General features: G+C 37.4%; 3 protein-coding genes across 4 annotated transcripts; all 3 read left to right on the plus strand.

Moving 5' to 3' along the window:
* The first annotated feature begins 7,575 nt into the window (after positions 1-7,575).
* Positions 7,576-14,425, plus strand: LOC140800789 (transcription factor MAMYB). Of its 2 annotated transcripts, XR_012111308.1 has the most exons (3): positions 7,576-8,581; positions 13,443-13,485; positions 14,241-14,425. XR_012111308.1 is itself a non-coding variant. In XM_073155641.1 (2 exons), exon 1 carries the CDS (start codon positions 7,620-7,622, stop codon positions 8,556-8,558), a length of 939 nt encoding a protein of 312 aa, XP_073011742.1. In that variant the 5' UTR covers positions 7,576-7,619; the 3' UTR covers positions 8,559-8,581; positions 13,443-14,219. The 2 variants fall into 2 exon arrangements, 1 of the variants encoding a protein (XP_073011742.1); XM_073155641.1 differs by lacking the exon at positions 14,241-14,425 and having other exon boundaries at positions 13,443-14,219.
* A 1,445-nt stretch (positions 14,426-15,870) lies between these two features.
* On the plus strand, positions 15,871-19,898 carry LOC140800790 (tobamovirus multiplication protein 2A-like). Its single transcript, XM_073155643.1, has 6 exons — positions 15,871-16,694; positions 17,362-17,461; positions 17,691-17,771; positions 17,845-17,949; positions 19,322-19,522; positions 19,619-19,898. Exons 1-6 carry the CDS (start codon positions 16,450-16,452, stop codon positions 19,724-19,726), a joined length of 840 nt encoding a protein of 279 aa, XP_073011744.1. The 5' UTR covers positions 15,871-16,449; the 3' UTR covers positions 19,727-19,898.
* Positions 19,899-21,531: 1,633 nt separating this feature from the next.
* Positions 21,532-23,715, plus strand: LOC140801121 (pentatricopeptide repeat-containing protein At5g66520-like). The gene has a single exon (XM_073156125.1). It carries the CDS (start codon positions 21,535-21,537, stop codon positions 23,356-23,358), a length of 1,824 nt encoding a protein of 607 aa, XP_073012226.1. The 5' UTR covers positions 21,532-21,534; the 3' UTR covers positions 23,359-23,715.
* The last annotated feature ends 2,871 nt before the right edge of the window (positions 23,716-26,586 follow it).

Here is a 26,586-nt window from a genome sequence, read left to right on the forward strand (position 1 = left end):
TATTCGGGTACTTCCGCGCCGATGACGTTATGGGTAGACGGATTCATTAGAAAGTATTGTGTGCACATCCTCATCGATTTGAGGAGTACACACAATTTTCTAGACGAGAGGTTAGTGAGGAGATTGGGTTTGGAGGCCGAACCAACCACGCGATTTGACGTTGCTATTAGAGACGGTACGAAGCTTAAGGCGGAGAGCTTGTGTCGCCGAGTCGGTATACAGGTACAAGGACAAGGCATCATTGTGGACTTGTATCCGTTAGCACTGCGAGGAGTGGATATTGTCCTTGGTAAGCGGTGGTTACAGAGTTTGGGACTCGTCACATTTGATTTCCAAAGCATGTGGATGAAATTTAAACAAGGAAATAAAGATGTGCGGCTTGATGGCGTTCGGTCTTAGCCGATTCGTGTGATATAGCCTATGGTGGGGCTGTCATGTACGTATGATTTGACCTATCTTCTACAGTTAGAACCAGCAGGAGATGAGCCTCAAACGAGTTCAGGTACTACTATTGAATTGTCTAATTTATTAGATAACTTTTCTGGACTATTTGAGGAGTCATAGGAATTGCCACCGAGGCGATCGGCAGACCATCGCATAGAGATTGTACCCGAGGCTGCACTAGCGAATGTGAGGCCATATCGGTATCCACATGTGCAAAAAGAAGTTATCTCAAAAATGGTACCCAAGATGTTGGAGCAAGGTCTCATACAACCAGGTCATAGCTCATACTCATCCCCCGTGATTTTGGTGCGAAAAAAGAATGGAACATGGCATTTTTGTGTTGACTATCGGGCATTAAATGCTATTACCGTCAAGGACCAGTATCCTATTCCGGTTATTAAGGAGTTGCTGGATGAGCTTGCAGGGGTGACTATATTTAATAAGCTTGACTTGAGGGCCGGGTATCATCAAATTAGAGTTCACAAGGCGGATGTGCACAAAATTGTATTTCGGACTCCGAACGGGCATTATGAGTTTCGGATGATGCCTTTTGGTCTCACCAATACTCCAGCTATATTTTAAGGCCTCATTAATGATACATTTTAGCCCTTATTGCGAAGGTATGTCTTGATATTCTTTGACGATATTTTGGTGTATAGTAGGACCTAATTGAAGCATCGGAGGCATTTGGAGGATGTGCTGTATAACAACCCAACCTTAAAAACAAATTAATTAATTTTGGGCACGATGTGGCAGGCCACACTATGGCCGGCCTCGTGTCCATTCAAGCTGCTCATGCAGCTTGCGTGGTGGAGCGCCACGCCCCCACTGTCGCTGCCGCAGCCAATCGGTCGCGGCGAGCCCCGACACTGCTGCTACCTCTCCTCCACCGCCTTCTTTCTCTCTTTAAATCTCTCTTTCTCTCTCTTGGCGACTCTCTCACTCTACTCTCCCTCTATTCTCTCTCGCACTCCTTCCTCTCCCCATTGCCGACGTCGACCCGCCGCCACCTCCCTGAAGCCGCCGCCGCCGATCCCAAACCCCTTTATGTGAGACCTTGTAGACCCTGACGATGAGTTGATGTTTGACTGACGGATGTGAGAGATACGTGGTTTGTGTCTCCTGATCAGACTGTGAGTAGTCTTATCCCCTAGACGTCTTTCTCAAATTAGGTTATAGTATATATTATGTGCATGCATGTTTTGGCCTCCAACATAATTATATGACTTTATCTAAAGATGATTATAGTCGAGCATATTTTTATCATACATAGAATTAGGCTGATCTTGGATATGAGTATGGTGATGATAAATAGAGATGATTAGAGATGATTATACTGTTATGACTTTGTGTCGGAGTGATTTTTAGTATGAGTGTGCATGTGATAGACTAGCAGGATATGCATGTGTTAGATATATGGTTGGAGTCTACATTGCATTATTTTTCTCTTGATTTCTATTCCACCTAAATTCCTATTATGCATTGACTCGTTATCGTACTGGATATATGCATGTTATCTGGCATTTAGAAGGAAAGCATAAAATATGATTGATAGGATATTTGATAGAAAGCGGGAGGATACCCGAGTATGCTCTGAGCCTTCGGACATGATGTTGAGACCGGGTACTAGGTGGTGACTATGCACGGTGGTATAGTATGATGATATTATACTGAGATGTTGATGATGATTGTGATGTTGAGAAATGCAAATGATTTCATTATCATTTGGTTACCTGATTATCGAGTGATCAATATACATCATATATGATTGCATTTGATATCATAGCATGGTCATGATCGGCATGCATCATGTGTCTTATTTGAGAGAGGGTTATGATGATAGTATGATATGGAGATTTGTTTACTCATTGTCGAGGATTATATATTTTTTATCAGTTATGACATGTTATCTACATTTTAATTATATATTATTGAGGTTACATTTATGCACTCAATCATGACATGATGCTCTTTCGATTCATATTATTTCAGTACATGATTTACTTTTTGTTAGGCTTCACTGATTTGAGGTAAGGCCTATTCACTGAGCCTTTTGCTCATGACTCTTTTATTTCTTTTTTTAACCCCCACAGATATTATGGTATGTGATACCGACTTGAGATATCATGTTAAGATATTTTAGAGAAAAGATGAGGTGAGCTATAGATGCGAGACGGTATAGATGATAGTTTATATAGAAATTGAGTTGTACTAGTATTTGATATTTGTACTCTTTTATATTAGACGGTGATTTGTATAATACAAGTCAAATCATGGCGTACTCTTATATTAGTTATTTTAGTTGTATCTTGATGGTTTGTTGTGGCTTGTGTGGGTCATGTCAGATTATATAGTGGTCTAGTGTATAGTATTGTGGACTTGGATATTCATATATTAACAGGTTTAGTTGGTTACTAATATAATTTATTTGGTGATGGATTATGTGATCATGGATAAGTTAGCAAGTTTTATTTGGTGATGTCATGATATTATGTGCACATGAGAGTATCTGTGCGTAACGGGCCCTACTCGACCTATCGTGTGCGCCGCGCGTGTCGTGTGGGCGTGCGGGCGTGCACGTGCCCGTGCTGGACAGAGGCGTTACATGCTGAATTTATTGAAGTAAAACTAATTGAAGATCAAGAAGTCCAAGTGCCTATGGGGAGTACCACAAGTGGAGTATTTAGGTTATATCATTTCAGCGGATGGTGTCGCGGCGGATCCTCAAAAGGTTGCATGCATGACTGCTTGGCCTATTCCTACTACTACCACTGAATTGAGAGGATTTTACGGGATACTATCATCATTTCATCGCCGGATATGGCAAGATCGCTGCTCTTCTCACTTTTTTGTTGAAGAATGACTCTTTTAGATGGACGGATGAAGTACTACAGCCTTTACCTATACCGGACCGTGTTTGGGAAGACATTTCTATGGACTTCATAGAGGGTCTTCCACTGGTACGTGGTTATTCCATTATCTTGGTGGTGGTTGACGGATTGAGTAAGTAAGCGTATTTTTTGGCATTGTCACATCCGTTTTCAGCTAAGTCGGTGGCCGAATTTTTTGTTAGAGATGTTGCTCGGTTACACATGGTATGCCACACACTATTGTCTCGGATCGTGATCGTGTATTTATGAGCGATTTTTGGACGAAGTTTTTCAGATTGCAGGGGACTCGATTGAACTTCAGTTCGGCCTACTATCCACAGACGGACGGTCAAATCGAGGTGGTCAATCGAGGCATTGAGCAGTACTTGAAGTGCTTTGTTGGAGAGATGCCGAGACGATGGTTGGAGTTCTTACCATAGGTATAGTGATCCTACAACACCGCCTACCATAGCAGCATTGGCATGACTCCATTTGAGGTGGTGTATGGACGCACGGCTTCGACGTTACGCGCTTATGATCTAGTGGCATTGGCAGATCGGATGGAGGTGGACTTAGCGTTGATAGATAGAGACATCACATTGAGGAGGTTGTGTGCTTATCTTAAACTTGCTCAAAACTGCATGAAGCAAATTATGATCGTAACTATAGGGAGCAGGAATTCGACATTGGCAGTTGGGTGTTTGTGAGGGTGCAACCATATTGACAGGTGACACTACATCCGATGCGTAACCAAAAGTTAGCTCATCAATACTTTGGTCTATTTTGGGTGTTGGAGCGTATTGGTCCGGTTGCATATCGTTTGGTGCTGTTGGAGAGGTCAAGAGTGCATCCTGCCTTCTATGTTTCATTACTGAGGGAGTGGATTGGAGATCATGAGGTCGTTGAATCAGTTCTACCAGAGCCATTATAGGAGACAAAGATCGTTGAGCCAGTTCGTGTACTTGCTAGACGCCGAGGACGACATGGTATGGATTGGAGATGGAGATTCTAGTTGAGTGGCTTAGCAAGCCATTTGATGAGGCTACATGGGAATTGAAGACTGACATTTTGGAGTATTTTCCCAACTTTACACCTTGAGAGGAAGGTGGGGGAAACGTGGTAGGCTGATACATTTAGTTAGGATTTTTTTTACTGTATTAGTTGTTTATTTTCATTAAAATAAAATTTATGTAGGTTGCATTCAAAAGCAGGAGGCGTCATGTTCGAACGTCCTTGCGAACGCCTGCATCAGGTTCGCAAATACAGAGAACGCATATGCTTGCATCGCGTTCGCACATACAAAGTACGCCTTTTGTGCATTCGAACGCGATCGGGCGCGTTCGAACGCGATCGGCGAGAATCCTTTAGAATTATAGTTACTTATTGTGTTAGAACTTGTTAGCTAGACTATATATATATGTGGATGGCGGCCAAATTCATAATGCTATTAGAATATTGATTTATTGCCTCTCTATCATTTATCTACCTGAATCTTCCTCCTCCCTCTTCACCATCCTTCCACCTCTACCATTGGCAAGGTTTCTCATAACTTCTAATCTCCCTCGACTGTCGAGTCACCCATCTTCTTTGGGATCTCGACCACTTCGTTCCTTTCGTCTATATCCCTTAATCACATCTACCATCCACCTCCATCTCCATACCCATCCATAACCCTAACATCCACTCCCTCCGTCACCACCACCATCACCCACGTTATTTTATGTTTTCGCCCCAATTTTAGTCCGAATCTGTGAAAGGCGTAAATACGAAAGTTGTATAAGGAAGTTACGAATCGAATCCACTTGGTTTCGCAATTTTATGACTATCGGAGAATATCTAACAAATATTTTCCCACGGTTGCACGGACTGATTCCTACAATAAATTCAGATTTTTAAGGAATTATTCTGTGACCCATCAATCTGGTATCAGAGCCTATCAATTGATATCAGAGCCTATCAGTTTGGTATCAGAGCCCATCAAATTGGTATCAGAGTCCTAACATCCTCCTTTATTCATACAAAAGCATTGATTTTTAATTTTCTTCTTGATCTTTTAAGTTAATAATTAGTCTCCAAATTTCTTGGAAGTACAATCCTTGGAAATTTATTTGTGACGGCATTATATCTTAAAAAGAGAATTTCCAAGAGTTATCTATATCTTGGTAGGAAAATACTATATTAAAAATAGCTTCTAGCATCTTGCCTTGTAAACTTAAATTCTTGTTTTGATTCCACTACTTTTTAAAATTTCCTAACATTTATTTTCTCTAATTTCTTTTCAAACTCTTAAACAGTGTATGCACTAGCACCCCTGTGTGTGTGCGCTATCCTTGTATTTTTTTTTTACTTTGAAAATTTTACTAAAATTGGCTTACATATGCCTCTCATACTATCCATTTTTAACATTAGGCAATATATGTTTAAAGGTTTAAACCAAGCCCTACAATAAGAAAATAAAAAGGGTTAATTACACTTCACCCTTTATTGATTTGGCTTAATTTTACAAAGTTACTGTGTATTTTTAACTTAAGCACTTAACCCTGCATATGGTTAATTCTGATTAAAGCGCATCAGTATCATATTAGAAGTCGAATTTGAAAATCCTTAATATAAACAAAGTTGTAGAAGATTAGATAGGCTTTCCAATACATTTAAAATAGTATCAAAAGGGGTCTATTTCATTATAGCTATAAGTAAAACACTGAACTGTCAAGCATTTTACTTTTAGACGAGTCCAATATTGATTATATCCACATTGTTCTAAGTAAACACTGATCTTAATACCGGTTTTATTGAAAGAAAAATATGCTAAAAAATTCAGCACTTTACTACGGGAAGATAACTTGGACATATGATATAGTGTTATGAAGATGAAAGAAAGTCGAATGTAATTATTTTGATTGAAACTTAGTCGGACCTCAAACAGGAAGATATAGATAAAAATATATATAAAAAATTTGTAGGATCGTAAATTTTTGCTTAGTTATCTATTTTAATTATAAAATATGTCATTGTGAAGATATAGAAAAAATCTAGAAGTTGGAATTGTATAGCTATTCCTCGCAACCAACTGCGAGTTACCATCCAGAGGATCACGTTTTAGACCCTGTAGTTTATTTATTCCCTCTCTCTCTCTCTCTCTCTCTCTTAATTCTCTCCCTCCAAGTCATGGCGGACCTATGTCAACCACTGCCGCTTACCTCCTCATCTGCTCGGCGTCTCTCGTATATGAGAGAGTATCTACCTCCCTCTTCCTCTATACAATCGATACCATCTTCATCCACCACCACCATCACTCGGCCACCTATCCATCATTCATTCCAGTAGTAGAATCGTTCATCCATCGTCTATCTACCAATCTACCTAATTTCATCCATTTCTAATGATCGGATCTCTGGCTAACCACCACCACCGTCGGCTTTCACGTTTCTTATCAAAATTGATATGGACTTCTCATATTTTTGTGAGTCCAAATCTACGATCAACAATTGATTACAGTATTTAGGCACTATCATTGTGCTCAAAATCGCAAGAAAAGGATGATAATTTCTCCAAATTTTACAGTTAAATTTTTTTTCCTAATTTTTATGATAAAATGCTCATTTGTTAGCGTTTTCTAAAATGTACAATGTTGAACAATTTTACGTTTTATCACAAAAATATTTCGATGTTTTTTCATAAATTTAGTATCTTACTTAGAGCTACAGTCAAATATACCTATTTTAATATTAAGTTTAGGAGTTATCTATTTAGATAAATAAAATTAAAAAGAGGGCTAGTTTGGTCAAAAACTCATGAACTAATCTAAACATCCAAATAGTTAAAACTTAATGCATCATTTATTTTAAAAATAATGTCAATTCTACAATATATTCGGCTTTGTTATTCTCAAAATAAGAATTTTCTTTTAAAAATAACTATTCTTATATTCATTTGGATTTTAAAATAATGGTATAATAATTATTTTTAATATGATATAAAGTGGAGAAAAAGATAGAATAAAATTATTTTATTTTTTATGAAATTATCATAAATACTCTGTGTTAATATAAAGTAGGTTGATGAGACATATATGAAGAATAAATTAGTAATTGAGTTAGTGTGTGATATAAGATATAATTTTAATAAATAGTATTTATATTTTAAAATTAAATTATTATAATGATCAGCTGTTATCGTATAATAAAGATTATATTTCAAAAGATCTAGAAGGGCATAGAAGGAAAAAAATACCTTTCTAAACTGTACGTTTTCTTGGATTAAATCTAAATGGTACGTTAGGGGAGAGAGAGTGAGAGAGAGAGGATGGATTTTTTCGAAGACGAAGCGCGGCCGCGGTTCGTCTTCCGCGGTGGGAGCGGCGGCGGCGCCACTTCCGCCGAACAGAACTCCGACACATTAGGATTCTCCAAGCTGCACTTCTTCTTATGTCTGTCAGCCGCCTCCGTCGTCCTCCTTGCCGCTTTCTCCCTCGTCTCGTCCTCCCAAACACTCGCCACTTTCCTCCTCTGGTCCGCCCTCTCCCTTCTCCTCGCCCCCTTCGCTCCCTCCTCTGTCACAGGCGGCGACATCCACGTCGGCGCCGGCGATCTACTCCCCGACCCCACACCGTCGCCGACTCCGACCGAACCCTCCTCGATCCCCGCTCGTCGCTCCCGATCTCGCAAGACAATCGACTCCCAACCCCCTTCCTTACCTCCAATCGCTCCCAAAGCCTTAGAACAAAACAGATCCGAGGAGAAGTCCCTAGATCCGGATCCCAATACGAATCGAGATTCGGTCGGAGGAGACGAGAAGGAGTGGACTGACGACGACCTCGATCTCCTCAAGAAGCAGATCGCTAAGAATCCGGTCGGGAAGCCGCAGAGGTGGGAGCGGATAGCCGAAGCCTTCCGTGGCCGGCATGCATTAGATTCCGTGATCCGGACGGCGAAATCTCTACCAGATAAGAGACCGACGGATTCGTTTCAGCAATTCTTGAAGCATCGGAAACCGCTGGATAAAAGAACAGAAGCGGATAAAAATGAGATTTTGATGGAGGACTCGGATGATTTGGAGAAGAAGGAATGGAGTGCAGGAGACGATCTTGCGCTGCTCAACGCATTGAAGGTGTTTCCAAAAGATGCGACAATGAGATGGGAGAAGATTGCAGCGGCAGTACCAGGGAAGTCGAAGGCCGGCTGCATCAAACGAGTTGCTGAGCTGAAGAAGGATTTCCGGAGCTCCAAGGCTTCTGAATCATAGACAATTTCATCTAATTTAATGAAGTGAGTCTACTGCAAGTGCTTCCATCCATGTTTTCTATCATAATTTTTTTCATTGAATTAATTGGAAGGCGATAAATTAAACCTAAACAGACCCCTTGAGGTAAAATTCTTAACAATTATACCACAAATACTTTTTTGAGCTGATGAATTGCATTCTTTTGAACTCGTAATCGGTTATGGTTTAATGCTAAAATGATGCAAACTAGATCTCAACCCATTTGGATGTAAGAAAATTGTGGAAAGATGGTGGCTAAGGTTTGGAAGGTTGGAAAGGACTACGGTTACAATCTATTCCTTCGAAAATAAATGCAATTTAACAGCTATGATAAAACGGTAAATATGAGATAATAAAATAATTTAACTCAAGAATTATTCTATGATGATAATTATCCCATGAACACTCTTATTTATAGGAGTAGAATCATAGTAGATCAAATTTAATTCACCCTAGGAGACTTATATTCACTTTATTTGAAATTTAAAGTAATAAGTAAATTTAACTAACTAACTCAATTCGACTCGACTTGATTCAACTGACTCGACTGATCTAACCTACATGGCCGAATCATATCATGAAAGCAATATGTTACAAGGTTTAAAAAACTATAAGTAGGGGTGCAATCGAATTTGGATTTGGATCGAGAGTGAATATCCATTGGAACTCCGATAGAATATATAGCTTTTTTTTTGTCCGCTGGCAATGATTATGTAGTCCAATGCTTAAATTATATATAGAAGCCTAGAATTACTTTAATTTCCATATGGTATGAGTAATCTTCTCTTAAAAAATAATATCTGTACTACTAGTATTATGTTTGTTTAATATATTAAACTTTAGTAAGATAATTAAGATATTGTGCTCTATTATTTAGCTATTAAACTATCATAATTGAATGCTAAAAGCTTTGACTTGTTGCTTTGGAATAAGAATACTACATTCTTTTATTTCATAGTACTTGGTTATCCATGAGTAATCCAAATCCAATCAGTTATAATCAGTTATTCGATTGAATTTGAATTCGACTCGAGTTTGACATAGTCAAATTAAAAATGGACCGAACATGGATTACAATTATCTATACATCTAAAATCTGATTCAAGCTTGAATTCGACAAAACTAAATGGATATGAATCTAATATTTGTACATATCCGACCAAATTCAATTTGGTTATACCCCTATCTGTAGATAATAGATGAACATGCACTACAACTAAAGTTTTAAAACTCGGAATGAGGATCAGTATTGGCATCCAAAAGAAAATAATACATATCGATTGTAATCGGTCATAGCAAGTCGCCGTTAGTGTATTGCATTATTTTTTAATTATATAAAATTCTAATATTATTTAAAAATATAGAAAAAATTTAAATATTTAGAAAAGCTGATTCACATATGAAACCTAATACTAAATAAGTACACATTCAAAATTATAATAAATTTTTGAACTAGATTTGATAAATTTCTGTGCTTGTGAATTACTACTGCAGAAATGGGATAATCTTTCTCTTCTCACTATTGTTTTGTAATAATAAGAGAAAGGAAATTAAAAAGTGGGAGAGAAATTGAAAAAAAAAAAAATACTTACTTGAGTTTACTAGAGTGTAGAGGAGCTGGAGGAGCTCGTCGTATCGGTTGCCAAATGAGTTCAATGAAGTGTGGGAGGAGAGTGTGTGTGTATTAGATAGACTAAAAGTTTTAAAAGAAAGACATATTAGTTATTAATATCCACCTGCTGGGAACATCAATTTAGATTCGACCTAAATCTTAAAAAAAAACCCCCAGTTTGACCATTAGGCCTGATCTCGGTCCATCTCGAGCTTAGCCAAAACTAGGAACTATGACTACAACCTCTAAGGCCGCTTAAAAGTTAATATCTAAACAAAAAATAGTGTGACTAAAATTCCAAAATAAGAAATGGAATTTGAGAAACAAAGTATTGTACTTTACTAAGGGTATGGTAATCAAATGGAAATGCACCAATTGAGCAATATCTACAATAAACCTGAAGTTGCAAAGAATGATAAAATACTTTAAGAAAGTTTTTTTTTAAGGGAAAGAGGGTTAATAAGAGGGAGAGTTAGTGGGAGAGAGAGAGAGAGTGAGTAGGGGAGAGTTAAGAGAGAGAGTCAGTGGAGGAGAGAGTTTAATAAGAGAAAATTAGTGGGACAGAATGTAAGAATTTTATTTTTTATTTGTGTGAGAGTATGAGTGGTAGAAACAGGAAGAGAGAGAGATTGAGAAAATCATATTAACTTTTTAATTTATTCGGATGACTGTTATTTTTTTCCAAAAAATTTATAATTTTTTTGTATTTTAAAATACATACTGATACAAACGATCGATACTATAGATTTGGTAGATATGTATCATTTTTTCAGACGGCGGATTTCCATCTCGATTCCAATATTTAGAATCTTGATCGCATCAACCTATTTTATATCAAATCAAATGATATTTGTCATAATTTCATAAGAAATAAAGTACAATTTTCTATCCTTTTATTCACTTTATATCACATAATTTACATTACATTCTTATTTCAAAATATAAGTGAACATAGGAATAATTATATTTAGAATAAATTCCCCATTTTAGCAATAACAAGTGAGAATTGTTATTCCTATTCCAACCCTATTTCACATGTAAACGAGATTTAAGAGAATGATAAGGTCAATGTCACTTTAGGACTCTAATTGGTTATATCATCATGTTGATTCTCACATTTCTATAATTTTTTAGGTTGAGACTTGTAATGTCTAGTGGCAAAGACGAATTTTTTAGTAGATAAAATTTAGCATTATGGTATTAGTTGATATTATCACTACTATAATTATTAATAAAGAGAAATATTAGCTTGGCAACAGTCAAACAGAAAATAGAAAATATTCGGATATGACACAGTTATTTTGATTCTAATGAGTCGAATCCAATGCATACAAGAAAATTCAGCAATACTTAGTAGCAAATTTGACAAAACATTATCATGATTGTTCAACCTGGGCAGATGTCACTAAGGTTCCAAGTATCGGAATCGGGATCGGGATCGGCCGTCTGAAAAAATGATACGTATCAGTCGTATCGGCAGTATCGGCAGTCCGTATCGGCAGTCCGTATCGGCCTAAATTTTAAAATACAGAAAAATTCTTAAATTTTTAGAAAAATAATAATAAGATATAAATATAAATATAAATTATTCATATATAAAGTCTAAAATCTAAAAAATAAATACTATTTTCTTAATTTCTATTTCTCCCCCTTTCTATCACTCACACTTTCTCTCTCCCACACAAAATTAAAAAAAATTCTTACATTCTCTCCACTAATTCTCTTTTTAATCAAACTCTTTGTTACAGTTCAAAAAAATTGTTTTGATTTTTGTGGGACAAAATAAATTCCCATTTACAGAGCCCCAACGAGGAAGGTGTTAGTGCTTGATCATAGGGTCAATAATGCTAATTCCTCTTTTTGTGTCTCTCTCACTAACTCTCTCTTATCAAACTCTCTCCCTAATTAACTCTCTCTCCTATTAACTTTAAAAATTCTCTCTCTCCCTCACCGACTGCCACATTTTTCCCTCTTTAACATAGTTTTTAAATTTTTGTTTTCTCTCCATGTCTCTCTCTCTCTCTCTCCTCTTCCTCTCTCTCTCTTCTTCCCTCTCCCTTTTACTGCTACAACCCACAAACTCTATCTCTTTCTCCCGCTCTCTCTCTCTCTCTCTCTCTCTCTCTCTCTCTCTCTCTCTCTCTCTCTCTCTCTCTCTCTTTCCCTCTCTCTTGCTCCATCTCTCTTTCCCTCTCTCTCTTCCTCCCTCTCTTTCCCTCTCTTGCTCCCTTTCTTTCTCTCTCTCTTTCCCCTTTCTTTACCAATCAATAGATTGGTTTCGGCCAGGGATCGGGATCGGCTGCCGATCCGTTTCGGCCATGGGTATCACTATCTTCTTTTGCATGTTATGGACTATCGGCTTCCTGTTCTTTCCATCAGTAGAAAGGAACACAATTTGATGAAAAAATAGAGAAGGTGATAATGCCTAGCAGTAAATCAATCAATATCTAAATCAAAGAACAACACAAAGTTGACCTTTCCTAGTCTCAGTCTGAGTAACATCATGTAATGGGGATGCCATCAGGGAAAGGTGAAAGAAAGCTGGGAGGGATAGGAAGTGGGAGAAAGGGATTGTACAATGTAAGATGGAATATGTTGGGTTTTTTTCCAATTTGATTTTCTGACACAGAAAGTGGGAATCATGTTAGTGTGGTTCATGCTGTGCGTTCACTTTGACTTCACTCAAGCAGTACATTTGTATCACTGGATGGATAAATTTCACTTACCAAACAAAGGATTTATGGTACTGAGTTGTGCCATACTGCATTGATTCATTCTACCAAAATGCCTTGAGTCATTCTTTATCAGAAGGAAATGGAAAAAGAAAAATGACAAGAGAAGCTATTTCAGTTACAGTTATGTTATGCTGTGTTTAAAATTTCAAATCCTAAGCATGGACATCACCCACCTCCCTCTTGAGTGATACAAGTCATACATGTGAATGAACATGGCTGGGCCAAAACAAAAGATGCCTCGGGAAACATTTGGTCTTGTTGAAACTGTAATATACTAATATTTCAACCAGGATGCAACCACTTATGGATTTACACTTTGGTTTTCTGTGAAATTGTAAGTTTACATCATATATATATATATATATAAATGACTTGCGAAACAAAAAATACAATGCATTATTGATGCATTTTATCACATGGTGTTTTATTTGAACTTCCCCTGTTCTCTAATCTTTTGGGACCAACTTCTCCAAGAGACCAAGTTTCTCCTCTAATATGTTTTTGCCTTTCTGGTTGCAGGTTTATCAAAGTATTGGAGACAAGTAAAAGATGTGATCTCTAAGTGGGTTCTTTTTCTTTTGCATTTGTAGATTTATTAGTTCTAAGCCTTTAAAACTCCATGTTTTCTACTCTTATATTGTGTCATGCATTTGTGAAAAATCACGAGGCAAAAAAAAAAAATGTTAGCATAGTCTTAAGAAATATCCTAAGAGGCTAAGATGTCTTTGTTGAAATAGGGCATGGTAAAATGAGTAATTATCAGAATGATTTTGAAGATTTTTCTCTTAAAAAGACTTGGGCAATTTATGCTAGAAATGCTTCAAAGTCGACTAAGGAATTTTGATTTGCATTTTAAGTATACTATCACTTAGTTTCTCAAGAATATTTATATTTTGCAAGAGCATGCTATGTTTTCTGTTGCCTTTTATGTTGAAAAGTTGTTAGAGGTTCGTAGAGGTCTTATAGGTGATGCTTCTCTACTTTTGTTTCTAGTTCATATCTTATTATTTTGATTATTTGGTTACATTTAATAGAAAGCGGCTGTATTATTCTGAATTACGAAGAACACTTTTGCAATTATTGCTAGGATCGATAATAGCATGCTCCTCTCTAGCTGTTTGTGGTTATCTCTGTTTGTACATGTGAATGAGCACATGCTTTTAGTTCTCTTCTAGTGCTTGTGTTCTGTAGGAAGTCAGTTATGAGTTACTATATGTACTACATTTTGAACTTAAAAAGTTCTGTATTCTTTTCCTTGATTCATGATGATAAGGTTATTAGTTTGACTTTCTTTCACTCCTCTGATCTGTCTATCAGATGGATGATTTATCAAGGCTGTTATACTCTTACTTGAAACAAATCACGTCACACACCTTGTCAGGAATTAAAGAAGAATTAGTTTCCATGTTCAATGTAATTTTCAAGAATATTTTGATCTCCAATTGTAAGAATAACTTATTGATGCTTTCAAAGGGGAATAAAGATTTATCTTATTACATGCATTCCAGTTTATTTAGGGAAGTCATTTTGGTGAAGAAATTGTTTGGGCTTAAAGCCTTGAAAGTAAAAATTTTGTCTTGGTCAGTAGGTGATTTGAAGCATAGCAGCCTTGAGTAGGATATACTCAACTGTTTCTAAAGAATCCCTTCAGAGAAAGGCTTAGCAAAGTTGGCTGTGGAGTTTTGTCCAAGAAGTAAGCCAGAGGGAAGGATAAGTTTCCAAATTTTCTGTGAATGATTTGATCGAAGGAACTCATAGTAAGATTTGATTTTTTTTTAATTAAAAAAATCCCTTACAGGATTGAAGCTCCAAATGATCATATCTTGGTCTGATGAGGTGGTAATGAAATGAGTTGTATTTGTGCTTGCAGATCCTTAATATGATTCCGGATCAAAGGATCTAATCTCCTAGGAGTTGGGAAGATGGAGGTTAGATCACTAGAACCTTAACTATCATAGTAAGGCTCTTTGGAATTGGGCAGTTGAGTCATCTAGCAGTTTTTTGGAGCCAATGAAAAAAGTAGTTCAAAGATAATTCCGTATCCCATTTCTTTGACCAGTTATCTATCCTATGATATCTATTACCAACCAAATAGGAAATCTCCTTGATTTTGATAATGCCATGCAAGAAGACCAATCAACTTTAGTAGAGTTGGTAGGAATATTTTTTGTGACCACCTCTAATCCTAAATACTACCTTAGAGAAATTGTTTGGTGATTTGATAGTTTGACTCAATTCGATTGATCGCTTGATGGTGCGGTTAGCTTGGAAGAACAGTTCGGCAGTGCAACAGTTTAGATAAATCTTTACAGCATTTGATTCGGAGCAATTATTCAGGGACGCATATGACTTGAAACCTAGACTAGGCAGCTAAAAGCTTAATGGAGTCTAAGTTGTCTCTATATCTAGAGATGATTGGTCTTTTATCCGGCTCATATCTAGTCTTTGGGCTCAAGAATAATAATAAAAAAATATCATACCAAAAGTGGAGCTGAGAAATGTTGAAATATCTCCGTCTGTAGCACAAGAGAGATTCTTTGTCTGTAGCCAGGAGAAGAGGACCAATTTCTTTAATTGGGATTGACCCCTCTTAATTTTTAACTTTTCTTTCTTTAAAAAAAAAAGAAAAAATTAAAATAGTTTCGAGAGGGTTTAAAATTAATCAGCTATTTTTAATAAATAATTTTAAAAAAGAGAGTATTTTGAAGGGTTTATAAGTTATGTAAATAAGTAGTTTATGTTAAAAAATATGTAATAGTTTATTAGAGTTCTTTGGATGCATTAAGTTGATAAGACTGTAGATTATCTTACGAAATTTGGTGATAAAGAGTCAATGCATAAGCCTTTTTTTTCCTTCTAATTGCCACGTCGGCGCAAGGAACGAATAATATCTCGCCACGTTATGATCAGAGCTCCTATTACACTGTGGAACTTCGTATTCTCTCACAGACCGCTGTCCATCTTCCACCAGTCTCCTTCCTTCGTCCGCCACGTGGCAAGCCGTCCTCGTCTACCGGCCACAACGGTGCGCCGGCAAAACTGGAGAGAGAGAGAGAGAGAAAGGGTAAAGCGAGAAGAGCGAGAACTATTTCCTCTCTCTCTCTCTCATGCGAGCTTCGATTTCTTCTCTCTTTTTCCCACCCAATATATTAATCCGATTGCTCTCCGTTCTATAGCTCTTCTCCCGATTTTTCTCCATTTTTTTCCGTTCCAACCAGTAAAAGAAGCAGAAATTACCATCGAATTCCGATCCAAGTTCATTCCTTTGCGCCCATCGCCCGTTCCCAATCTGAAATCCCATTTGGGTCGTCGAAATCGCGGTGCGAGGAATTGAAGGCTTCGAAGTTTGGCGGGGCGACTTTTCTCCCTTACCATCGGATTCTGAGCCAAGTTCTACTGTTAATCGCGGTGCCCATCACTTGTTTCTTACCACAAATGCCGTATTGGGTCGTCAAGAACTCGGCGTAAAGAGTTGTAGGGCTTCGAATTCAGTGTTGGCGATCGAAGAGATTGGAGAGGAGGCGCCATGGCGTGCTGTGGATTCCTCGAGTGCGTTCTGAAGACTCTTAACTTTTTGTTAACGGTCACTGGATTGGCGATGATTGGGTACGGAGTCTACTTGTTGGCGGAATGGATCAAGGTCTCTTCTGGGGATAACGAGAATCCCATTTCGCCGATTGATGATAATATAGAATTGTTGAAGCTTGGGAGGCCCATGCTTCTCGTGGTATCTTTGTCAAGTACTGCCGTCGATGAATTCTCCAGAGCCTGGTATCTGTTCTTTATTCTCTTTTCCTTATGTGAACTCATAAAAAAGTTTAGATATTTTGATTTGTTATTTGTAATTATCTATAAGTTGTCATTATACTGTTAGAAAATTTTATTGGCACTTTTGTTACCTTTGGGATCTTGATGGAGTAGGCTAAGAATGAGTGAGCAGAACCCCCATCCTTAAAAAGACAAATTAGGTGAAAAAGAACAGAGGAAGCATTTTCTACTGTTAATTGTATGAGCAGTTCTTGCATATTGGTGAATATATAGTAAGGATATTAGTTATATCCTTATAGATGGAGAATTTTGCCGTATATGATAATGGCAATAACTTTCCATGTGTCTTAAGGTTGGATTTGCCCCTTCGGTTTCCCCTCATTGTTGACCCTCATACATGTGTGTGGAGTGTCAAACACATTCCTAATGATCATCAGTTTTGGTTAACAAGGAGGTCCCAAAGTGAAGCGACCTATCTGCGAGTCAGCTGAAGCTATACTTGCTTATGTTAGTTCTGATATACTTGGTCTATGAAAGCAAGACATGCATCATCCACATGTTGCAAAACATCTGATAAGCATATTTCCTATTCTGATATCCTAGTATCCTACTACCTTTTTTGTGACTTCGAGGATTGCTACCATCATCTGTTTGTGGTATTTTCTTGCAGGTTTATTTACCTATTCATTGGTATTGGAATTTTATTCTTAATGATTTCTTGCTTTGGCTGTATTGGAGCAACAACAAGGAATGGATGCTGCCTGTCTTGTGTATCCTATCTTCCAATTTGTTTATAATTTTATCATGTTTATTGTTGCTGGTAGGACATTCATTCTTTATTATCTTCTTAAGAATATTTAATTAGTTCAAAGGGAAACATGCAGTTAAGTTGATGCTCCTTTTTCTATAACTTCCCTGCTGATATATGTCAATAGATGCTGCAAGAACACTTGAGGCTTTATCTTAGTTTATGCTCATGGTTTTCTTAATTTACACTAGTACTCCTTCCTGGTTATTTTGTTGATACTAGTGGAGCTTGGAGCTGCGGCCTTCATTTTCTTCGATCATCGTTGGAAGGAGGTGTGTTTTTCATTTACTGTAGTTTTCTGGTTCATCATTTTCTGTTAACTTAATGGTTATGGTCTTCATGCAGGAAATTCCAGCTGACAAAACTGGGGACTTTGACATGATTTATAACTTTTTAAATGAGAACTGGAAAATCGCAAAATGGGTTGCCCTAGGAGCAGTTCTGTTGGAGGTATAGTTAGATGATGCCTTATTCTGTTCTCTGTCTTATTAAGTTGAAACAGAAAAGAAAGTGAGCATCTTATGTCTTTGCACACAAATGCTTCAAGCCTTCAATGGCTTCTCATCTACAATTCCCTTTTTTCTTCCCTTTTTATGTATTAGATGTCACAAATTTAGGAATATCCAATTTCATTCTCTAGTCAGCTGCTTATCACTTCCTGCTTGCGTTTTGCACTGCATGTTCTTGCACATTCTTATTTGATTTTAGTTGCAGTCTTTAGTCGCCTACCTGTCTTCTGCATGTGTATTCTTTAGTCACCTACCTTTCTCTTGCATTTGGAAGTTCTAGGGGAAATAATTTTACATGGTTGTTTGGATTGATAATCACTTATTTGTGAAGAAAGAGGATGATAGATGAGGTAAACAGAGAGTATCTTACCTACATCTAAGAATAAGGGGATATAGAGAGTTACATAAACTTTCACGGACCAAACAGTCTGCAATATTAAGAGAGTTTGAGAAGGCATAATCAATCAAATGTATAGACAATAAATGAGATTCCCTGCAGTCTAGTGTTCTGAAGGTTGTCATTTTAAATGACTAGTCTAGAATGAACTATCAGTCCATGTAAAGATTCGTGAGGAGTAACATCATTGGAAGACTACATAACAATGCAATGCCAAGAAAAGAATAATTGTGTTAATGTGAAAGACGGATGATGGTGAGGTGAAGGTGAAGGTGAAACTATAAAAGAAGACAAAAAATTAGCAAGGAAGATAGTAAGGAAAGATATAATGAGCCTTCTTTTAACAAGGCTGACATTATCTTTAAAAGAGTGAAATGCAGAAAAAAGATTCATGTGGGCATATCATTTGGGATATCAGGCTTTGTTATGGATGTTATTTGTCATGGGGCTAATCCTTCATTAACTGAGTCTTAAGCAATAGCTGGAAGACAACATAAAGTAAAAATAATTCAGTTCAGTTGAAAGACACCATGTGAACAGTAAGAAAAGATATGATGATCGTTCTGTTAATGGAAGATATCCTAAATAGAGGTAAATCACATTGAAGATTGCTTTGATTGTTTTGTGGCTAGATCTGCAAACCAAGATGCCAATGGATAGATACTGGTTGGCGTGTTCTTCATGGCAATCTTTCTTTCCCTTAGCTTATCTAACAACCTTTTTCTTGCTAGTGATATTCTAATTGTGTTTCTAAATGCCTAAATGCTGTAATTCCCATCCAAGTTGGACATATTAGAAAAACGAAACATGAATGCTGCAGTTTTTTAAGTTTGAAGATGCAAAGAATCATAACTCAAATTTTCTAGTGTCCCATTGTTTTGCTGTAACACATAATTATGAAACTAATGATTTGCAGGCAACAGCATTCTTGCTAGCTCTCATTGTGCGAGCAGTGAACCAACCTGCTGACTACGACAGTGATGATGAGTACATAAACCCAAGATCTGCAGTCCGGCAGCCACTGATTAACAGACAGAGTGTTCCAGCATCTGGGGTGCCCGCCCTTGAGAACCGTCCAATTCGGAACGATGCCTGGAGCAAACGGATGAGGGAAAAGGTGCCAACTTCCTTCTCGAAAGAAATTATGTCTCATTTGTAACTGTATGGATTCTCTATCGAAAATTCTAATGTTCTCGTTCTTGGCTTTTGGCAGTTTGGTCTTGATATATCGGAGTTCACCTACAACCCATCAGATCCTAGCAGACTTCAGCAGGCGACAATAACTCCCGCAGAAAAAAGCAGCAGATGTACTATACTTTGAAGCATAAACTTTGACATGTACTCAATCTGAACTTCATTTTTCTAGTCATGGTTGTAATTTCCTGAAACATTTGGAGATCTCTACCTGAGATAACTCTGTAGTATGGAGTATGGACTTGTGTCTAATTGTATCCTGACCCTCATAGTCTATGAAAACCATCTCTATTTTACAAGTTGAAGTCTTTCTTGTTTATTTCCTTTTTGGGGAAAAGTAGGCCTTGAGACTTGACAAGAAGACTAATCACTGTGCATTTGTTACAATTGGTTGCTTGCTATATATGTGCACTGCTTTATAGGTAAACATTTTGTGAATGCATTTTCTGAAAATTGTAAGCAAAGGGAATAGGCCTTCCATTGAATTGCTCTGAACAGCAAAGGGAAATATTAGCATTTTTTTAGATAGATAATTACACTTGGACGCTAAACTATCACAATTTTTTACGTACCTTTTTTGAATTTTTTTTTTCTATCATGGATTCTCTAAATTATTAAAAATATTTTACCTCTTTGATGCAGTAGATTAAAAAGCTAAAAGGATTACGATACTCCTATAAAAATGATAAGAATATGTTTAATAACCTAAAATTTCTCTCTTCTTCGTATAGTTATTTACGTGACTTGCACGTAGCAATTTATAGATAAAAAAAATTAAATGGTGTTAAAAATATCTTCAATAGTTCAAAAAGTTGTGTTACGTGAATAAGAGTAATAGTTTAGAGGGTTTAAATATAATCAACTTTTGTTATATACATTTTGAAGCTCAAGCTTATAATTTTTAATCATTAAAAGTATAATTCATTTTCTTTTTAAGAAATCATGAGTAAATTTATCACTAGATGGAGTAAATTTATTATTAAATAGATCCCATGTGGAAAAAGAAGCACAAAAGCTTCAAATAAATCTTAATGTCAACATTTTTCCACTTAGTAATGAATATAAAAATTAGCATTTAAGACTTACAATATCCTTCTACAAATTTAAAAAAAAAAGGATCATTTTGCATATCTAACAAAATTTTAGCTATTATTGCAAAATACCTCCTCATTTGACATTTTTCCTATGTCTTTCTTAAGAATTATGAGAAAGATTTGCAGATTGACTCCTCCATTTTCAGTATATACATGCATAATATCACCTCATTTTAGTTTACAAGGAAGATAATTGTGGAAAGCATCTGAAGGCATTTTAGTGAGTTTTTGACACCTTTTTTTTTTTTCTTTTATCAAAATAGATTACCGTTCAGACTTATTACCAAATGAGGTCTAATTTATTATAGTCCTAATAAAAATACTAAACTAATTAGCATATTTTAAAATTGCTAATAATTTTAGTATTTTTATTGTTAGGTAATTTTTTTCCTCAATTAATGAAAGATTAAGTTAAAAGAATTTACATACATAAAATGCTAAACTAATCAGTATTTTAGGACGAGACACAAAAAACACTGAAATAATTAGCGTTTTTGCTTAAAGATAAAATATTAATTAGTTTAGTATTTTTATTAGAGTTACAGTAAATTAGACTCTATTGGGTAATAAGTTTAATCGGATAAAAATATATTAGAACAAGGCTAGTTTGGTCAAAAACTCCATTTTAGTCATTAGCTGAGTATTCCTCTGGATGCTACTTGTAGGCTTCTTTTTGCAAATATTTTCAGAAAAGAGGTAGCGAATTACAATATGTGAAAATTTGAGGGGGAATAAGACTTAAAATATAGGTGGCAATATGCAAAAAGATCCAAAAGAGTAAACTATACATGTAGTCATCCTTAATAGAGACAAACCATCGTATTTTTCACTCCATGGACACATGATTCTTCACATAGCCGTTAGATTCCTTCCACCTTCAAATTCAAATTTCCTTCTCAAAATCACCAATCCATTCCTCTCTTCCCTCTTCTCCTCCTCCTCCTCCTCCTCCTTCTCCTCTTCTTCTCCAAGTAAAATTGTCACTCATCTCAAGCAAATCCACGCGAAGCTCCTCCGCAATGGTGAGATCGACGACCCCCTCGCCGCCGGCAAGCTCGTCGCCGACGTGTCCTCCTTTCACCTCCCCTATGCCCGCGCCATCTTCGTGCAGCTCCGCTCTCCTCCCACTACCTTCACCTGGAACTCCCTCCTGCGTGGCTACGCCCACGGTGCCCGCCCTGAGGAAGCCCTCCTCTTGTTTCAATCCATGCTCGCCCATGGCTTCCTGCCCAATAACTACACCTACCCGTTTCTCCTCAAGGCCTCCTCTCGCCTACCTGAACACCGTATTGGCCTCTCGCTCCACGCCTCCCTCTTCCGCCGTGGCCTCGAAGGCTTCGACCCCTTCATCCAGACTTCGCTGGTCAGCTTCTATGCTACCATCGGGAATTTGGAGAGTGCCAGGTGGGTGTTTGATAAAAGTCCTGTGAAAGATGTCACTTCTTGGAATGCGCTCATCAAGGGGTATATTGGATGCTCGCGGTATGCGGATGCAATTCGCGTGTTTCGGGTGATGCAGGACCAGGTAGGCATCCGTGGAGATGAGATCACAATGTTGAGTGTCGTCTCGGCGTGTGCGCATCTTGGCGCGTTGGATATGGGGCGATGGGTGCACACATACATTGATCGGAACCGCATGAAGGTTACTTTGAATCTGGGGACTGCACTAATAAACATGTATGCGAAGTGCGGGGAGGTTGAGAGTGCGTGGAGCTTGTTTAGAGGGATGCGAGAGAAGGACGTCAGGACATGGAGCGTGATGATTAGTGGGCTTGCAGTCAATGGGCTTGCTAACAACGCGTTGGAGCTGTTCTCCGAGATGCAATCAGATGGAGTTGGTCTGGATTCGGTGACATTAACGGGTGTGTTGAGTGCATGCAGCCATGGCGGTATGGTGCAAGAGGGAGTGCAACTTCTGGACAGGATGAGTACGGATTTTCACATTGAGCCTACGATCGAGCACTATGGTTGTGTTGTCGATTTGTTGGGCAGGGCTGGACAGTTGGAGGAAGCACTGGCTTTGATCAGGAGGGTTTCTTCCAAAGCTGATGTTGTTCTATGGGGTGCTCTTTTAGTAGCTTGTAGGGTGCACAAGAATGTCGAAATGGGAGAGACTGTCGCAAAGGAAATGCTCAAATTGGATCCTTATAATGCAGGGGCTCATGTATTCTTATCCAATGTTTACGCTGTGACTGGAAAATGGGATTTGGTGGAAGAAGTTAGGAAGTTGATGAAGGAGCAAAAAGTATATAAGCCGCCAGGCTCGAGTTCGATTGAGCTAGATGGTGTTGTTCATGAGTTCTTATCTGGGGACCGTTCACATCCCCAATTGGATCGTATATATGCAATGCTCGATGAGATGGCAAAGATCTCAAGCCTCAGAGGGCACAGGCCGACAACAAAAGGGGTTACCTTCGACATCGATGAGGAGGACAAGGAAATCTGCCTATCTCAACACAGTGAGAAGTTGGCTGTTGCTTTTGGATTGATCAATACAAGAAAGGGAGATGTCATTCGAATTGTGAAGAACCTCAGGATTTGCCAGGATTGCCATTCGGTTATGAAACTGGTGTCTGAAGTTTTCGATCGAGTCGTCATTGTTAGGGACCGCAACCGTTTCCACCACTTCAAGAATGGGTCTTGCTCCTGCAGGGACTACTGGTAGGAGGAGAGGTTGGCGCATCACTAGATACTGTAAACTAAGAAGAACTTTTCACCTTTCCTGGTTTTGTCTTCAGTTGCAGAGAGAAAAAGATGGAAGAAAGAGCATGAAGCATGAAAGATTTTCTTCTCCTCTGAGATTTTTGCCATGCCTTTTAGCTCACAAACCGGCAAGTAAGTATACCACCAGATTAGTAATTGTACTCTTCCTTACAGGCATAAATGGTACATTGCATGAACTCAAGTATCATGTTTGAGATACTTTTAGAAGCTATAAAAGCCAGAAAACTCACAGAAGATTGGACTCTTGAAAACTAAGTGTAATTATTATTTCTATAGCGGAGTATGCACAATTTATATAGGATATGCCCAAGATTTCAAATTTGTTATTACCAAAAAAAATTTTTTAAAAAAAAGATATTTTGATACCATAAAAATTAACTTTGATCCATTTAACAATTAAAAAATTGCAAAAAAAATTACTTTTACTGTTTTGTTTCTGCATACATTATTCAGTGGAGAGAATCTTTAATCTTTTCATCTATTGGTTTGGATTTTTATATATAATTAAGATAGGTATCAATGCAAACAAAAATAGATTTTGAAAAGTAGGAATGAAATTTAGAATGATATACAAGCATGCAAAATAAACCCCTAAGATAAGCCTCATTTGTCTTCTCTCTCTCCTCCCATCTAATATTTTTATAATTATCAATTATTATTTTACTTTTCAAAGACATTACAGTAGCTTTCTTTTCTCTTTTATCCATTCACTGTAAAGAATATTTTAGTAATTTATCAAACTATAATTTTAACTTTATATTACATCAAATTTAATTATTATACATTATACTTATATACAACTAAATATTAAAATAACTTATACCAACATAAACTCTCTCATACTAATATAAAAAATTAAAATAACTCTATTAAGATGCCTCAAGTAACAGTAACTTCTCTCTCCCACTCTGCGAAAATAAAACCAGTATAAAACCACAAGAGCATGTAGCACTTAATTTACAAACCCATTTGAAAACGTCCAGAAATTAAATCCAAAATTAAAGTTACAGAAAAGAACATTAAATCTCCACTATAATATCTCTCTCTCCCTCTCTCTCTCTTCCCCTATAAATACTCCCAGTATTCATTAACCCACATCCAAAACTACTAACTTCTACTTCTACTAGTACTACCACCACCTCCACTTGTATGTGTATATATATAGCTATAATGGCTAGTTCATCATTCCTTACCCTTGCCCTTCTCCTCCTCCTCCTCCTCGGCCTCTCGGCGTTGGCGATCACACGAGCAGAGGATCTAATTATAGACGGAGTCCCCATCACGCCAGTCGCAGGAATCCCGGCCCCGCCCGGCGGCGACGACGACGGCGAGCACAACTGCATAGACGTGATGGAGGACGCCAAGGGCTGCGTCCCGTCCCTCTTCGACTCCGCCTCCGCCAACCGTGTCAACGTGTCTTCCGCGTGCTGCGCCGCCGTTAAAAAGGGCTTCGCCACCGACGAGAAGTGCACGCGCACTGCCTTCGCCAACCCACCCTTCACCCCAGGATTCCTTCCTCTCCTCAAAGCATTCTGTCACATTGCTTAAATGATCGAATAGATGAAAGAGAGAGTTCGTTTGTGAGTTGTGACCAATAAAAAGTTTTATGTACTACGTACGTTATGATGATATGTGCACGTTATAACATTTGAAGGTTTAATGTTTAAGATCCAGTGTTAATATCAATATATCATGGATATTTCTCTTTGAATGAATTCAAATTAAGCTAATTGTTAGGTAACTATTTTGTAACTCTCATCTCTAAAATATAGAGTTTTTTTAAAAGCCAAACTAGGCCAGCCTCTGGAAATTTATTTCTCTGTGAAAGAATTTATAAGCTCTAATAAATATAATTCAGTGTCTTTAAATATCTGTAATCTTGATATAAAATGTTGATGTGTTCAACATCTACTTAGATATTAATTAAGTTTGAGGGATGGAGGATCCCTAGTTAAGTCAAGTACTCTAAATATACGTGATGATGATAGAGTGCGTTGAGTAACAAGTACTTGGTCCACAGAGTTCTAAATCAAATCATGTTATATTGGGCAAAACATGCATCATATGTGTGATGTTACATACAAATATCAATTGTTTTAGTGATCACCTACTTATAAGACACTGAAAGATGGATGCATTTGCTCATAATCAAACCTAGTTGTAGAATTAACACTTATGTCATATTAAGATCACACCTTGTTCATGCCACAGCAACTCACAAACTAACCCCACCTCCAAAACTACTACAAAAAGGATCACACTTAAGATCACACCTAACAAAATATAATGAAGCCTTCTTCTTCTTCTACTATCCTCTTCTTCCTCCTTGTAAACCTCCTCTCTTGTTACATTCTACCTCTCACTGATGCTTCTCTTCTGCAGACTTGCATGGCTCTTGCCTCCTCCGATCCGCAAGTAAGCGTCGAATTCTGCGTGTCATCTCTCCAGGTCGATCCGAGAAGCTCATCGTTAGACATGAACGATTTAGCTCTCATTGCGACAAACTTAGCGATCACCAACGCCACAAGCACTCTCTCTAAAATCCATCGGTGGATGAACATGGCTTCAGATCCCAGTTTGGAAGAATGCCTACAGATGTGTCTACGTATATACTCGAATGCAACAGACGTTCTAGCTGAATCCGAGAGACTCATCCTGTCATACCGGTACGACGAAGCTACGCAGACTCTGGGCTCGATCATCTACGGGCCCATGATCTGCGAACTGGGTTTCCCTGAGTTCGACATTCCGTCACCGATGTCGAAGGAGAACAACGATTTAATCAATCTCTCTGAGATTGCTTTGGACCTCGTCAGTAATGTGTACTAGTTGTTCTTGTACCTAGTTTGAATGACTATTATTACCTATATATACAGGATTAATTGTATAAAGGAGACTTAAAGTTTTTATATCAAAAGAATCATAGAGCAATTTTATTTTATTTTATTTGAGAAAAGTAAGTAAACATCGTAATAACTCATTCTATAGTATAAATATTATGCATCAAAATTATAATTATACCGCTCACCAACTTAGTTACTAATTTATTCTTAAAATCCATTCCTCAATCTACATTATATCAAATTAAAAAGCATTCATGATAATTTTATAAAAAATAAAATAATTATTACGTTCTTATTTTATTCATAAAGATAAGAATAATTACTTT

This window comes from Typha latifolia, chromosome 14 (genome assembly GCF_019914945.1).
Source record: "Typha latifolia isolate L0001 chromosome 14, TyphaL0001v2, whole genome shotgun sequence".
NCBI lineage: Eukaryota > Viridiplantae > Streptophyta > Magnoliopsida > Poales > Typhaceae > Typha > Typha latifolia.

Bases quoted from the DNA above. Each gene is read 5' to 3' on its own strand.
- LOC140800789 (XM_073155641.1), top strand. From the start codon at position 7,620: ATGGATTTTTTCGAAGACGAAGCGCGGCCGCGGTTCGTCTTCCGCGGT.
- LOC140800790 (XM_073155643.1), top strand. From the start codon at position 16,450: ATGGCGTGCTGTGGATTCCTCGAGTGCGTTCTGAAGACTCTTAACTTT. The intron at 16,695-17,361 runs GTATCTGTTCTT...ATTTTCTTGCAG, and splicing joins GATGAATTCTCCAGAGCCTG to GTTTATTTACCTATTCATTG. The intron at 17,462-17,690 runs GTATCCTATCTT...AATTTACACTAG, and splicing joins ATGGATGCTGCCTGTCTTGT to TACTCCTTCCTGGTTATTTT.
- LOC140801121 (XM_073156125.1), top strand. From the start codon at position 21,535: ATGATTCTTCACATAGCCGTTAGATTCCTTCCACCTTCAAATTCAAAT.